The 16,853-nt window shown below is 44.3% G+C and overlaps 1 protein-coding gene across 6 annotated transcripts in view; it reads right to left on the bottom strand.

Moving 5' to 3' along the window:
* Positions 1–16,853, bottom strand: part of LOC105499974 (MCC regulator of WNT signaling pathway) — a 480,351-nt gene that overhangs the window by 57,842 nt on the left and 405,656 nt on the right. For all 6 annotated transcript variants that reach the window (XM_011772875.2, XM_011772876.3, XM_024787157.2 and 3 more), the window contains 3 exons: positions 3,529–3,675; positions 2,466–2,555; positions 1,213–1,361 (listed from right to left, as the gene is read on the bottom strand). In XM_011772875.2, coding sequence (XP_011771177.1) covers positions 1,213–1,361; positions 2,466–2,555; positions 3,529–3,675 — 386 coding nt within the window. The remainder of the gene's footprint in view (positions 1–1,212; positions 1,362–2,465; positions 2,556–3,528; positions 3,676–16,853) is intronic.

Genomic DNA, 16,853 nt, shown 5'->3' with positions numbered 1-16,853 from the left:
AGGCCAGTGATAGTGAGAAGACGGCTTCTTTACTGCCACTAAGTAATCATCAGGATTATCACTCTTAAGTATTCTGGATTTAATAAGGAAACCATTTAATTTCAAGATTTAAAATGACCTAGATTGTCAATTACCTTCGTCCTCATGAACTATATTAAACAGCTTCAAATCAGGGAGGACTAACATGATAATTCAATTTATTCTGGTTTGCCATACACAAGAGGAATGGAATTAAGCAATGGTGGATGGGGAAGGGTATCCCTATTTCTTCCTGGTTAGCTCATAAGCCTTTCAAATTCTTACAGTGCTCTTCCACTAAAGATTGGTAGGTCAAGGCAGCCACACCACACTCAGATGCGACTCAACAGTCCATTCTGCCACTGCAGAACCAATTCTGAGGCCAAGTGGTTTCCATGGTTTGGCCCTAGTCCTTCTCCTTTGCTTTGTTAGCAACTCCCTCATCACTGGCATGACACATAAGAGAGTCTTTGCCAACCGGCAAAAGGGCAAACTGAAACCACCTCTTTTGAAAGACTTGAAAAGAATCCATATAACGGGGTATACGGTAAAATTACTCTAGGTAGGGCAGTTAGGATAGGATGTAGGGACCCAAGACTGAGCACATTTGCAAAAAGCATAAATAAAATTAGGCAACCATCAGGAAGGGCAAGGACAGATAGACCAGCATGCCTGGTCCATGTCAGGAACGGCCCTACCAGATTGCCTTTGCTGGTTCCAGTAGCTCCAAGTGCCCCTGAGATGCTGACTCAACATTCCAGAACTTCCTTCTGTGGTTCTCTGCAGCACAGGCCTGCATGCTTGGCAGTCACCTGTGACCTACTGCCATTCTGTAGGGGCTGCTCCCAGGACTCACTATGTAATGTGCAAGGTCCAGTGTGAAACTAAAAAAGCGGAGTCCCTTGTTTAACAGTATTAAGAATTTAAAATGGTGACAGCAGAGCAGTGAAGCAAGCATGGTACCTTTCTAAGCACAAGGCCCATGTGAATGCCCAAGTCACAGCCATGATGGCAGCTCAGACTGTTGGGAGCACTCCTTTGAAGACCAAGGTGGTGGGAACTTCCAAACCCACCAGCCTGACAGTATTGCTCTGTCACAATACGTAAGCCACCTTGAACAGATCTTTGGAAAGAGAAGTGAGGAGCAGCAGCTCCTCCCTGCCCCAGGATCAAATCGATAGGATCTCTCCTCACCTATTTAGCCGTTCTGTTTCCACCTCAAACTCTCTAATCTTGCTTTCTGAGATGGCAGATCCGTGTGAGTAGAGTGTTTGGAAAATCTCTTGGATGTTGGAGCAGTCCTGAAGTGAGTGGGCCAGATGTTCTGCCACACTGCTGGATACCTGCAAAAAGAAGTATTAATTCCCCTTTGGAACGTGTCACTTCAGAGATGCTGGTCGCCACCATGTTTTGTATGCAAAAGAATTTAATTCTCAAGATATTCCTTGAGAATCGGGGACTGGGAGGATAGTTACCCTAATGGTTCTCAGTTTGTATGACAGAATCCTAGTATGAAAAGTTAACTAATAAATACTATAAAAGCAGTAGAAGAAAAAAGAAAACAGGATCAAAATATGACTCCCTCCCCAAGCACGTGGCGCTGGGCAGCCAGGATGGGGAGATCATGCCTTCCTGGAGTTCCTAAAATTCTGAATGTTGAACAGAATCAGGATTTCTTTCCCCTATCCTGAATTCCTTGCTACTCCAGGTCACTGTTTTTGGTTTCTGTAGCCCAGGAGAGGGGCTGACTCCTTCATTTTTACATTTTGGCTTTGGCGTGGAATCTGAATACACGCAATTTTTGCTCAGTGTAAAATTCTAAATTAGGGCCTTAAAATGCTATTTTAAGGCTCTGTCTCTGAGGATCAAATAGCTGGCTCTCTCAGCCTCATCCCCAATCCTAAAAGATCCCTTAAAGAAATGAAACTAATCCTTTTCACCATCCATCAGCTCTTACAGTCCCAGGGGGTTGCCCGACTTCACAAATGAAAACTCTGGGACTAAACTGAAGGTTCTGGTCTTTCCTACCACTGGGTTAGGCTTCAAAGACAACATTCCTCCTCAGTAGAGAGCACATCCCCTTTCAAGATGGATGTGCAAAAGGCAGAGTTCTTTTAGAGCTCTTCGTCTCTGGGGTAGCAGGGTGATATAAGACAGATACTTCAAGACTTTCATCTATATCACCAAGAACTGGACCTAAATCATTTCATTCTGAATGGTTTCAAGGAAAGGAAAAAAAATCTCCCCTAAAGCTGAAGAAGTAATTCACCATATGGATGGAAATCATCATACATTGTAATTTAATCCTTTGGAAGGAAATCAGGTGTGATTTACTATTATAACTGGTTTATTGGAGATAGACTTGGGAAGTTATTCTGTCATCTATAATCAATTGTCTGTGTAGCTCTACCGGGTACTTTCTTGCCTTGCTTCTCGTGAACACTCACCCCTATGCTACTGATTTCTGAGCCCAGGACTGGCCGATCAGATGATGATGATTCAGACCTTGTCTTTGATAGCTTCACCCTCTCAGCAATCTTAAAAAAGAAAACAAAGCATTATAGAAAACTACCCACCACTCCCCAGATAAACTGTTGGGACTGTTTATACGGGGCTGTTTAGCCATGTCAACTAAATGATTAAAGAACTTGTTAAGAACAGCTCATTTGTCCAATTTTTCTACCACCAGCTTAAGCCAGGGCCTTTCAACTTCAGCACTGCTGATATTTTGGCTTGGATAATTCTTTTTGTGGGGATCTGTCCTGTGCATTGTAGGATATTTAGCAGCATCTCTGGCCTCTAGCCACAAGATGCCAGTAGCACTCCAATTGTGACCATCAAAAATGTCTCTAGACATTGCCAAATGTCCCCTGGAGGAAGAGCTCACTTCTGGTTAGAAAACACTGGTTTAACCTAACTTATTAAACTTGATAGTTAAGAATCAACCTTACTGTGGTGGCTAGTAGAGCTACCAGGCAAGCCAACAGGCATAATTTTCATCATCTGAGACAGACTCAACATATGTACTGGGGGGCTGTGCCAGCGAATGAGTGGGGCTACTTCTCACAGCTGCCACAGCCTGTCCATCATAATCTATTTTTCTTTTTTTCTGGCAGAGCTGTCAGTCTTGTGAGTGGGGAGATCATTGGTTCATTACTCAAGGTCCCCCACTGGGCTGAACCTTAGTCTTTGAGAGCAACTCTGTCCACTGTGAAGTACTGGAGCACTTGACAAAACGTCTCACTCTCCATAATGACTTGTCAGCTGTGACATCCTCCAGCTGGCTGATTAATGAGAGCTGGCGTCCAGGTTGCAGCTGAGAGAGACTTAAAACTATTAGTGGGTTATCTCTCCTTACAGCTCCTGCATAGAAGGCCTGTGTAAGGTCTCAGGGGAAGCCCCTTGGGCTGTCTCAGCTAAGGGCATGCCTGTACAGTGGCTAGGATGAGCCTGGTGCTTCCAGATAACAGGAGGTGTTCCCGCTCATCAGGTCCATCCCCAGGAACTCACCTTGGCAATGGGAATGTCATTGCTGCTGCTGCTCGTGCTCAGCTCTCCAGTGCTGGGGTTAATTGGGCGGTTGGTGGAAGTGAGGCGGCCAGGGCTGGAGGGACCTGTGGCCTGCACGCTCTGTAGTCGAGTTTGAAGCTCTCTGACCTGCAATCATAATGCTTAGACATAGTTGGTGGTTTCCCTGGCTAAAGAGCAAAACAGCCAGATGGGTAGGTGGTGGGGCTTTCATTTACATTGAGGGATCAGCCCATTGAAAAGCTAGGATGGTTGAGTTCACATAAAAGTCACTATATTCTTTTTTTTGGACTAATAATTTTTTTAAACGAATCAGTTTCTTAAATCACACGTAATACAAAAAGTAGAGTTACAAACCAAAGTGATGATATTACTAGTTTTTATAATTGCCCAAGAGTCAATAAATTCTTAACTCAATCTGCCACAGACCATCATCTATTCTTCACAAGTATGAGGTGCACATATTATATAAGGCACTGGAAGCTTCCAGGATGGATGACCATCTTGTTTTTTTTTTTTTTTTTTTTGAGACAGGGTCTTGCTCTGTTGCCCAGGCTGGAATGCAGTGGTGCAACCATAGCTCACTGCAGCCTTAATCTCCCGGGCTCAAGGGATCTTCCTGCCTCAGCTTCCTGAGCAGCTGGGACTAGGTGCACACAACACACCTGGCTGATTTTTAAATTTCTTTGTAAAGACAGAGTCTCGCTATGTTGCCAGGGCTGGTCTTGAACTCCTGTGCTCAAGCAATTCTACCACCTCAGCCTCCCAAAGTGCTGGGATTACCGGCATGAGCCACTGCGCCCAGGCACTGGCTAACTACCTTTAAGGAATGTTTATTCTTTTAGCCCCAAGTGCCTGACTGTGCTGGGGACTGCAGACAGAGGACCCAGGATGAAATCACCTCTCATGGAATCATCATCTCAGAGCCCAGAGGAGAGAGGAATGATTTCAACACAAGTGCACTTGAGAGTTATAAATTTCTATCTCAAGTGTTATGGGAAGCAGAAAAAGGGAAGAATGTAACTCCAGCTGAAGTCATCCAGACAAAGCTGAACGAAGACAGTGGTACTTGAGCAATCTTAAAGGAGAACAAGTGAGGATATGGCTTTCGTGGTGGTATGCTTGGGGGGTGAGAGTGGGGGAGCGCACAGGTGCTGGGATGACATGCTATGTTTGAAGAGGTGCAAGTTATTCAATATGTGTGGTTTAGAAGAGGTGTCTGCATTGGGGAAAAGATTAGGCTAAGAGAAGAGACACTGATGGAGCCAGCACCTTTTCCCCAAGTTACCTACAGATGGATTTTCCCTGGGATAGTAGGTAGGAATGTCTAAATAGTCCTTCTATACAAAAAAAGAAACATGGGGCCCTCTAAGTTACATTTAAAATGCACATTTAACTGCGCAGAAATTGAACGTCCAAATCCTGCTTCTCTATAGTTACAACTCTGTGACTTCCAAAGAGAGAAGTATTCCAAGAAGCTGAAGAGCGTTGCTAGAGATTGGTCTTCTATAACCTTGGTCACAGTTTCAGCATGAGAGTACAGTGTCCACCTGAAAAGGCAAACTAACTACAGCACCCAACGGTCCTTACAAATGGGCACCAGACTTTGCCGGGCTGGGAAGAGTTAGCACTAGCAAATTTAAGACAGGGCTTTCTCAACAAAATAGTGTACTAGAATCCCCCAGAGGGCTTGTTAAAACAGACTCCAGGGCCCCACCCCAGGAATTCTGATTTAGCAGGGTCTGGATGAAGCCCAAGATCTGCAAGTCTAATAAGCTCCCAAAAGATGCTGATGCTGCCGGTCAGGGGACCATACCTTGAGCAGCACTGACCTAAGGGACTTCCAAGGCCACAAAGCACTTCAACCCCACAGACAGGAAGAGTGGAGCCATGCCCTGGTGCCAGCCCTGCCGCCAAAAGCCTTCTAGACAAGGGCAGAGAACAGGCATGTGGCCCCTTCTCTAAAAGGCACTGGAAAGCTTTTCATATTAAATGTCTGGGATGTCTCCATCCTGCTAACTTGGGAAGCAAAAGTAATTGAAATTTCAATAATTCATCAACATATTAGAAGCTAAAATAGGAAAATTCCCTCAAAGCAAATTGCATTCAATAGTGGAACAGCTCAAAAGGGCCTAATGCTCTGCCACGGGTTCCAGTAATGGAGGATCGATGGAAATGTGTGCTGTCCTCAAAACAGACCAGACGCAGGGCTACACTCAAAATAGCCTAAACAATAGGAAAATACATCCCTGTAGAAGCCAAATGGTACTGCTGATGAAGGATTACAGGACTCATTCTGAAATGGTCCCTGACAAACCAAAAATGGGTATGGGGGTGGACACCTCATTATGCCACAAGGAAAAAATGTGCAAAGAGAGACGGCTCATTCATTCCCCCAGGGACTAGGGGAAACCTCCCAGTAGAGACCCTGAATTTCAGTTTTTACTGCTGATGAATCTGATAAGGTCCTGAATAATTAACAATGTTAACACCACTCCAAAACCTAAATGGTGTCTGAATTGCACTCAAGACCATCAGTGGTCTGTTCTTAGAATCCCTACTGGCCTACTCATCTTGCTTTTTTTTTTTTTTTTTTTTTTAATCTCTTTAAAAAAAAATACAGAAAAAAAAATGCCTGGGCAATTTATAAAGACTTTATTAAAACTATCCGTGCTTTAAAAACATTTCTTCTTCTAATCACAAAAGTAAAACATGCTCACTGTGCAAAATGTAGATAATACTAAAACATAAAAACAGTCAAAGTGCTTATGTTATTTCTTACTCCACAGAGGCAATTACTTCTAGTCATTTTCCTTGCTGTATATGTGCACACATGTGCTTAAAATAATTTCTAAATCTAAATATCTACGTTCACTTTAAAAGCTTTGGACCCAGAGAATGTCTCTGAAAACTAAAGATGATAAACATGTTTATTTTGGGCTATGCTTTATTATTTAATGATAATTGCTAGCCAGTGGAAACAAATCCAGCTGAAGGGAGTGCAGTGTGCCTGTCACGGAAAGAAAGACAGCTGGTTAAGTGGCCTCCTCCTCCTTCTTTTGATTTGCGAGTGAGAATCTTAATGTATAGGAATACATGCAAGAAACGAAGGCTAAAGTCAATATGCTGAGTCAGCTTAGGCATGGCTTGGGAAAGAGGCAGAAACATACTTAACCGAGTTCTCACTTTTATTCTCACCCATTGTAGTGGATTGGATTATGTCTCCCTCAAAAGATATGTCCAAATTTGAATCCCCAGTACCCATGAATGTGACCTCATCTCAAAATAGGGTCTTTGTAGATATAACTAAATTAATGATCTCAAGCCAAGATAATCTGATTTAGGGCGGGCCCTATGTGCAATGATTGGTGTTCTTTCAAGAGGAAAGGAAGGGATATTTACGACACAGACATAGAGACAAAGGGAGGAAGGCCCTGTGAAGATGAAGGCAGAGATTGGACACAAGTCAAAGAGCACCAAGAGCTATCAGAAGCTGGAAGAGGCAAGGATGGATTCTCTTTCAAAGCCCTTTGAGGGCGTGTGGCTCTGCCAACACCTTGAGTTTGGACTCCTAGACTCCAAAACTATGAAAGTTTGTGGTAATTAAAATATTCCTCCTTCACTGAAGATTTATTTTTTTGAGACAGGGTCTCACTATGTTACTCAAGCTGGCCTCAATCTCCTGGGCTCAAGGGATCTTCCCGCTTTAGCCTCCCAAGTAACTGGGACTATAGGGGCATGCCACTGCACACAGCTATTTTTATTGAAGGAACTCTGTTACTCTCTACAGAATATATATTTTGGAGTCGAGAGATAGCCAAGAACCAAGGGTAACCTGAGGCAGGGACTGATACTTGTGAGAACATCATTCACCACTCTTCACAGCCTGTCTCAACTGGGGTTCCTCAACACCAGAACATGACCTGAAAGGCCATTTTTTCACTTCTCCTGAAGCTACTGCATGGCTGGTAAACATTACAATGGGAAACACGCTCTGAGAGAGGGGTACCAACAAGGAGTGTCTAAGTGCAGAAGAAGAATCCTGGCTGGCCTCTGCTTTCCTAGAGCAGGCAACACTGGAACTCAATCTTGAAGGCTGAGCTGTTCAACAAGCAAATAAAGAGGAAAAGATAATGCGGGAGACTCTGGAAGTTTCAAGTAAGGAAATGACATTAAAAGGCCACAGTTGTTTCTCTCTGGTATTTCTTCAAGGGTTTTGTAAAAATCATTTGATTAGAGGAGAAAACAGACTGAAGTAAGGAAGAAAAAGTTGGTGAGCCAAGAGCTCTACTGATGGTTCAGGTGGGAAATTATTAGTGCTCAAATACAGTCAGCGAAGTGGGAATAAGGATGGCAAGATACACTCTAGACCAGCTCCATCCAACAGAACTCCCTGTGTGGACGGAAATCTTCTAGAGCGGCGCTGTCTGCTACGGTAGCCTGGTGTCACACACGGCTGTAAGCACTTGCAATGTGCCTAGTGTACCCAAGGAACTGAATTTTTAATTGTATTGTATTTTAATTTATTTAAACTCAAACCTAAATAGCTGTATGTGGCTAGTAGCTACTGTATGCATCAGTGCAGTTCTGGAAATATTCAAGGAGGTAAAAACAAAAACAAAACAAAAAAAACATCCAAACTTGTGGCTGGTGACTTAGTGGATCATGGAGTTACTTAGCAATGAGAAAGGAAAACATAAAGAGAAGCTGATCTTTTCAGAAAGAAATGACCAGAGCTGACAATGTCTGGAGCTGACAATGATGTCAGCTTTGGACAGGCTGAATTTGAGAAAACAATTGAGTATGTGAGGGAGGGCTTATCAGTCAACAATTAGAAATGTAAGTCTGAAGGAAAGTGACTAGAACTGGGAAGTGATTAGAACTGGATAGGTTTAGGAACGCCAGGTATGGATAAGGTTCAGGGAGGAGGTGTGGCAGTGTGGCGGGCAGGAGCGGAGGGTCAGTGGAGGACAGGGAGATAGGGACACCTTTTTCTCAGGGAGAAAAGGAAAGGAGGTGAGGATGGGCAATAACAAAGGTGGTTTGCAGACTGTCAGGGAAGAGGTGAAACAGGGACTCCTGTCTGATGGCTTCTGTTTTCTCTGCCAGGTATGACAGGGGAATGTCAGAAATGAGAAAGGAGGCTGACCTAGGACCAAAAAAGAAAAAAAAAAAAAAAAGAAGCTTACACAGCAGCACTGAGAGCTCAGCTGAACTCTCTCTTTGAAGATAGTAGACTGAGGAACACACTGTTTTCTTCCAACTCTGGAGACCTCATTAAAATAAAGTACAAAATAAAAAAGGATTAAAACCACAACAGAGATAAGAATGTGCTTGGGGCATTGGCCAAAACAAAATTTGGACACATACCTCAACGACCAAGTGAAAGGAAGAGCACTGATGAAAGACACAGAATAAACAAAATTCTATAATGTACACAAAGAGAATCTACCCAGAAGGAGGACGGCAGACACTGATTCAGCTTTGGCAGAGAGCAGGAAGGACAAGAATGAGAACAGAGGCTTTCAGAGGTTAACAGAGGTTACAGCTATGTAACTGTGTACAACAACTGAAACTTCCCAGCGTATGACAGCCTCAGCTAAAGTCAACAGGTGCTCCTCCTATTAAAAATGCATACAAATGCTGCATAAAAAAGGAACAATGAGAGAAATAAATTCATTGCCAAGGTCAAAAGACAGCAAAATCTCCAGGTGCCAGAAATGAGAAATAAAGGTGAAGGGGTTGCCAGGAGGTGGTACTACTGCAAGCCCAGGGGCTGTGAGCAGGGCACAGAATGTGAGTGTGGGAGGGAGGAGATGGAGGGCGCCTGCGAGTCTAGCTGCTTGAGCTGATCCCTCTGCCTCATGCCTGGAGCCTCTCTGCCCGATCCGTTGATGAAAAGCTGAAAGTGCTGTCCACAGAAGGAATCCTGAGGCTGTGCAGAGGAGTCAACCTTCAGAAACCAAAACCCCAAACCAGTGGCACCTTTGGGTGTGAGGCCCAAATTTATACTATCTGTATATGTGGTGCATGCGCCAGTAGTCCCAGCTACTCAGGAGGCTGAGGTGGGAGGATTGCTTGAGACTGGGAGGGAGGTCGAGGCTGTGATGAGCTAGGAGGATCACACTACTGGACTCCAGCCTGGGTGATGGAATGAGACTGAGACACACACACACACACACACACACACACACACACTCTCTCTCTCTCTCACACACACACACACACTCACACTGCCTTCTCATGGGATAGAGGCACCTCAGGTTCTGTGGGTCTGTGGGTGTTGTTCTGTTTCATTCACTACTGCATTGCCAACACCTTCAACAGGGACTGATACAGTCTCAGTAAAATCTATTGAATGCCACTAAAAAACCTATCACTCTAAAATCTATGCCTACTTAGAATATTGTGGTAGGCTGAATAATGGCCCCCAAAGGCATCCACGTCCTCCTAAACCCTGAGAACTGTGAATGTAACCTTGCATGGCAAAAGAGAACTGAGATGGGTAGAGTATCATGGATCATCTAGGTGGACTCAGGACTCACAACTTCACAACTCAGAAGTTACACCCCTCCCTGTAACAGGGAAGCAGGAATGTCAGAGTTAGAGTTCTGAAGATGCTATACTGCTGGCTTAGGAGATGAAGGAAGGGGCACAGTCAAAGGATGCAGACTCCCTCTAGATGCTGGAAACGACAAGCAAGTATATTCTCCCCTCCAGTCTCCAGAAAGATGCAGCCTTGCCGACACTTTCATTTTAGTGAATGAGATGCATTTTGGACTTCTGACCCCCCAGGACTGTAAGATGATAAATTTGTGTTGTTTTAAGCCACTAAGTTCATCATAATTTGTTACAGCAGTGACAGGAGATTATACAGCTATTATCAAGAGTATGGGCAAAAGATTAAGAATCTATCACCTAAGATTAAGAATCTATCACCTATAGATCTTTGCTGAAAGAAATTGCTAAGAATACATGATTTTCAGTACCAAAAAAATTAAACCTGAGAAAAAGAATGGAATGAAAGAAACAATGGAAGTACAAGAGCTGACAGGGACACAGGTGGTGAAGTACTCCTTTGCTGCTGTTGGGCGGACGGCCTGGCCAGCGTTCCCTGAAGCTGCCCTGGAGTACTTGGTCAAAGCAAGACTCTGAATCCCAGCAGTTTCACTCCTGGACATGTGATCCTGAGAAATTCCCACCAGGCCGGAGGAGACACAGGGACTATGCCCTGCAGCATTGTTTGTGGTCATGGGAAGTGGGAAGCAATCTGACTGGCAGCGGCTGTAAATGTAATAGGTGGGTCACTACAGAATGCTAGATGTCCTTAGACACACAGGACCAGATGTACACACAGTCATATGGACCAACCTTAAAATTAGAGTGCTGAGGAGAAAAACATAAGAGAAGGTGACAGCACAATAACATTTAAATAAATTAAAAGTAATGCAAAACGCTATCTTAGGACACGCACAAAATAGGGGGAAAGGGATGGGATATTATAGGGGATAAATTATTTATAAGTAATAAATTAAAAGAGGGACCAGTGAATGTGACTGATGAATATAATTATCTTCTCTCTCTGCCCTGAGTGCCAAATTAGAACAAAAAAAGCCAGGCATGGTGGTACACACCTGTACTCAAGCTCAGCTCCCAGCTACTCAGGCAGCTTGCTACACAGGAGGATCACTTAGTCCAGAATTCAAGAGTTGAGTGCACTGTGATTACAACTGTCAATAGCCACTGCATTCCAGCCTGGGCAACATAGCCAGATCCCACATCTATCTATCTCTCTATTGATCTCTCTCTCTCTTTCTCAATCAATCAAAAAGAAAGTAAATGACACAAGCCAGGAGCATGAGGGATTAGGCAGAGGGGGAAAGTGAGACGTTGGAGGGATTTGGCACTAGAGCTGTCAAACACAAAGAGTGTGCACAGAAGCAGGTTTCCAAAGTGCTAGTAAATTCCTCGAAAACGTGAGGCTGGGCAAGTATGAAACAGGTCAGCTATGCGGATGCTTCAATCTCAGGACAATTGTGGGAGCACAGACAAGAGTCAGCTGATGAAGTCATCTGTGAATATGGCTCACAGATGAGTGACCAGCAGGAAGGCAAGGTGGCACCAGAGTCCTAAGCAGGATCAGAAACATTTTTATTAGCCATAAAAGAGCCTGTTCCGCTGATGATATGTAGCAGTGCTCACTGAGTAGTTGTAATTTCAGGTAATTAGGTTGTAATTCATAATTTCACTGTGTAATGGAGCTGGTTGAGATGAGATGATTTCCATACTATAGAAGGGTGAGAATCACTAGGTTGGGAAAGCTCTACTTAATGAGCTTCATGCAGTTAGTCCCTGTGTAGTTTTTGGAAAGCTGCCGTCTCAAAGTCCAGGGTTTGTAGATATTTTGCCGAGAACCACACCTCTTATTGGAGACTTTATATGATTCTTCTTAGAGCCCTCAAATAATCAGAACCTATTTACAGCAAATATTTATTTCTTCCTATAAACTGAATTTACATGGTGTTTTATTGTTAATGGCAATTTTGACTAGATGGAAACACAAGAGACCACAAAATAGAAGGAAAAAAAATCCATCAGCGTTTCCATTTCTCGGTAAGTGTGATAGGTGTGCTATTTTCTCTTTTGTTCTATAACCCACTAAAGTACCTGGATATGATTATCAAAAGGGTTGCATCGGAAAAGGCCAGCATTTTGGCAATCTTCCTTTTCTTTTTTGTTTTCTTGTTTGTTTGTTTTGAGACAGAGTCTCGCACATCACCTGGGCTGGTGTGCAGTGGCGTGATCTCAGCTTGCTGCAACCTCCACCTCCCGGGTTCAAGCGATTTTCCTGCCTCAGCCTCCCGAGTAGCTGGGATTACAGGCGCCTGCCACCACGCCCAGCTAATTTTTTGTATTTTTAGTAGAGATGGGGTTTCACTACGTTGGCTAGGCTGGTCTCGAACTCCTGACCTCGTGATCCACCCGCCTTGGCCTCCCAAAGTGCTGGGATTACAGGCATGAGCCACTGTTCCAGGCCAATCTTCCTAATTTCTTACCAGCTTTTTGACACATTGAGTCAGCTTCTTTCATGACAGCCAAGAGCTAGCCTTTAAGCAGCCTGGCTTCCTCATAGGTCCAGGGAGGCTGGGGTGAGTAAGCAAATACTGGTGCCCACAGCCAGAGTTGCCTCACAGTCTCCGTGGCTCAAGTGTGTGTAAGGCCCTCGTAAAGTAACTGGGAGCTGTGTCCACGGAAGCGGTGAAAGAACCAGGGTTCTGGGAATTCTCTGCTTTGGATTCCCCCTAAAACTCTCTCAGTCTACAGAGAGGAGGGGAACACAACACCGGACTCAGGTCAAGGTAAACGCACGCATACCACCAGCTTCCTCTTTTCTGCAACAAGCTCATGGTACCTTCACGTAGCATTAGAATGCCAGTAGAGTGGGTCTGTGAAACCCTAAGGAATCTGGCCCCCACGTTGCTGTTTAACCCACTGCTGGTTTGCATGGGAGTGGGGCTAGGCTGAGGACAAGCGTGGACCGAAGGCTACAGGAAAGTGGTCTAACCAACAGAATAATGACAACTGCCTCCCCTAATAAAGCCACCAGATCCCAAATTTTGGTACCTAGAGTTAACATCAATGTAGACTTGGGCAAGTTTGTTAAAGCTTTTGTGGGCCTCTGTTTTCCCATCTCTAACAAGGGTATAATAATAGTACTTACCAGCTAGGATTCTGGCAATGATGAAACAAAATGCGCATAATTCATCGCCCATTACAAATAAGTGTTTGAAATATGTTCTGGGCTGGCAGAGCGTGGTGGCTCATGCCTGTAATCCCAGCACTTTGGGAGGCCGAGGCAGGCAGATCACGAGGTCAGGAGATCAAGGCCATCCTGGCTAACACGGTGGAACCCCGTCTCTACTAAAAATACAAAAAATTAGCTGGGTGTGGTGGCAGGCACCTGTAGTCCCAGCTAATCCAGAGGCTGAGGCAGGAGACTGGTGTGAACCCAGGAGGCAGAGCTTGCAGTGAGCTGAGATTGTGCCACTGCACTCCAGCCTGGGCGACAGAGCGAGACTCCGCCTCAAAAAAAAAAAAAAAAAAAAAAAAGAAATATGTTCTGGGCTATTGTCATAATTTAGGTTTTCAAAATTATTTATTTTTAGAGTTTTAGAGACAGGGTCTTGCTATTACCCAGGCTGGAGTACACTGGTGTGATCATAGCTCACTGCAGACTTGATCACCTGGGCTCAAGCCATCTTCCCACCTCAGCCCCCTGAGTAGCTGGGACTATGGGTGCACACCATCACATTTGGCTAATTTAAAAAAACAATTTTTTTTTTTTTTTTGGTAGATAAGAGGTCCTGCTATGTTACCCAGGCTGGTGATTTAGGCTTTGAGTAAATCCTGCTTTCCCTTTAGAAGTATCTCATTTTAGTCTGAGGAGGGTCTAATGTGAGAGGGGTTCAGTCTGCAAATGTTCACAGAATGTCAATACTATCAATATTATTAACAGAGCCTTTCTTAAAAATAAGCCCTACTGAGCTTGCACTGGTAATAAGCAGCTCCCTGTGGAAGTGATTTCCTTCACGGGGTGAGCTGGGGGATTTGGAAGCGTGCCAGGCAGTGCCTCCATGCCTTGGGAGCCCCGGGGTGCCTGCACCCTGGTGGACTCCACCCTCCCTCCTCTTCTAGCTCAGATGACCCTGGTGAAGGGACAGTACAGGGCAGGCTCCACAGAGCAGGCAGCTTCCCCAGGAGACGCTGGGCTCATCACTGCTACATGGTGGGCCCAGGAGGAGCAGGCTGGGCATGAGGAGAAGGCAGAAAGCTTGCAGTTCTTTCTCTCAGTTCACCTGCAGAGAGGACGTAGAGGACGCTTGGAGAAGCTCTTGGCCCATGTCCAGTGGGTGACCAGAGGACACTGCCTCCCCCTTCCCTGTCTCCAAGTGCTGACCATGATCATGATGTGGGGGAGTGTGCCGTGGTGCTACACCCCATTCACTGACTCTGGCTCATGGAAAGGCCTGGACAGACATCCTCTGAAAGAACTTCCCAATGATTCTGACACACACGTGTGGGGTCACCACAAGATGGATGAGTGAAACTGCCTGTTTCTCTGGAACTCTGATTCATGGCCAAGCTTGGCTGGTATCATGGTCAAAGCATGTAAATCAGCTGCATCAGAAACTTGTACTGTTGAACCAACATCCACATGCTCCTCCAAGCTCCTAAGCCCCCTTTATGGTTAGGTAAAGCCATTTGCCTAGTTCTGGTCAACAGGCAGGGCGCAGAAGCATTTAAATGCTGTGGTGGATGGAATACTATGCAGCCATAAAAAAGGATGAGTTTGTGTCCTTTGTAGGGACATGGATGCAGCTGGAAACCATCATTCTCAGCAAACTATCGCAAGAACAGAAAACCAAACACCGCATGTTCTCACTCATAGGAGGGAGATGAACAATGAGATCACTTGGACTCGGGAAGGGGAACATCACACACCGGGGCCTATCACGGGGGCGGGGGGAGGGATTGCATTGGGAGTTATACCTGATGTAAATGACGAGTTGATGGGTGCTGACAAGTTGATGGGGGCAGCACACCAACATGGCACAAGTATACATATGTAACAAACCTGCACATTATGCACATGTACCCTAGAACTTAAAGTATAATAAAAAATAAAAATAAAAAAATAAATGCTGTGGTGGGAGCTTTTGAGTGGGCTCTTAGGTGGTAGACGGCCAACAGTCTGAGTTTCTGAGTGAATGTATGGATCAGAAATGTGCACCTGTCCTCTAACCTGCATTGAACATATGGTACGGGCAAGAAACAATGTGCCATGCCACTGAGATTTGGGAAGTGAACCTGTTACTGCAGAAAAACCTAGCCTCATACTGACTAATATACCAGTCACACAAAAGAAGAGCCACCTGAGCCTCCTATTTGGAAGGAGCACACTGAAGCCAGACCCGGCTCCTCTCAGCTCCCTCCCATGCAGCTAGATGAGAGCTGGGGAGAGCTAAGAGGAGCAGTGTTGAGACAGAGCTTGTTTTTACAGAACTTTTATGGATTTAAACTCAGCTAATACTGGCATCCTCTTCCTTATGCTGTAAAGAAATTCCTATGAAGAAATGGAACAAATAAGAAATGAACAAAGTTCAATAAAGGACAAAAAAGAAGACTCAGTTTATATGTGAATACCAAACCGTTAAAAGCTGTGAGATACAGATCATTCTCTATGATCCATACTTTTTTGTTTTTGCTTAATTTGGAAATTAAAGAGGACAAAGAAGAAAAAAGCAATCACATACTTCCACTGCCCAGATTTAACCTGTTATATTTTAGCATACTAGTGTCCTCTCTATTTCTATGTATATACTTCTGCATATGAAAAATTACACAACGATATGAATACATTCATTTAAAAAATAAATTAGAACATTATAGAGAAGTTTAAGGTCCCTTTGAGGCCAATATAACATATTATCATTATGATGTTTGTTTATATTTTTCTGGTCTATTTTTAATATTTTTATATACACACATATGAATATCTATGAAATGGAAATTTATACAGCTAGAAATTCATAATAAGGTACTATTTTGCAGTCTGCATTTTCTCTATATAGCCCTGTGGTCGAGAAAAGCAACACCGAGGGGAGGTAGAGTGGGACCAGCTCAGATGGGACCATGGCCAAACGAAGCTAAAGGAGATGTGAGGGAAAACACGGATGACTATTTAACCTCTATAAGATCACAACAGTTACACTTCCAGGCTGGTCTCAAACTCCTGGGCTCAAGTAATCCTCCTGCCTCAGCCGCCCAGAGTGCTAGAAATATAAACGTGAGCCACTGCACCTGGCCAAGGGTGACTTTTATTTGGTTCAAAATAGCATGTCTCCTTGTCTCTTGAATTGACTGTGGCAATGAAGCCAGAAGCCAGACTCCCAGGATGACAGAAGCCCGGGAGAGACAGATGGAATTCATTCCCAGACACGCAGAAAACACCCAGGTAGAGCACACTGTGTAAGGAAGAAATTGTTAACACCTTATGACATGAACATGCAGAAGAATTTTGTAATTCTGAAGAATTCCTACAAAATCTCAGAAGGAACTGATGTGGCCGATTTGTGTTCAAGTCTATGATTCAGTGGCACACAGTTTCATGTGCCTGTGGTCACATCAAGTTTGCTTTGCCAAACACAGTGCGGAAAGCACGGATTATTTTTGCCACATCGTGGTTGACTTAAACAAAGTAGCTAAAAAAATGGGAACAACGTGGAGAAAGTGGTTCCTGCCATCAC

Source organism: Macaca nemestrina, chromosome 6, assembly GCF_043159975.1.
Source record: "Macaca nemestrina isolate mMacNem1 chromosome 6, mMacNem.hap1, whole genome shotgun sequence".
NCBI classification, from domain to species: Eukaryota; Metazoa; Chordata; class Mammalia; order Primates; family Cercopithecidae; genus Macaca; species Macaca nemestrina.
This window is presented reverse-complemented; position numbering and strand designations above follow the sequence as displayed.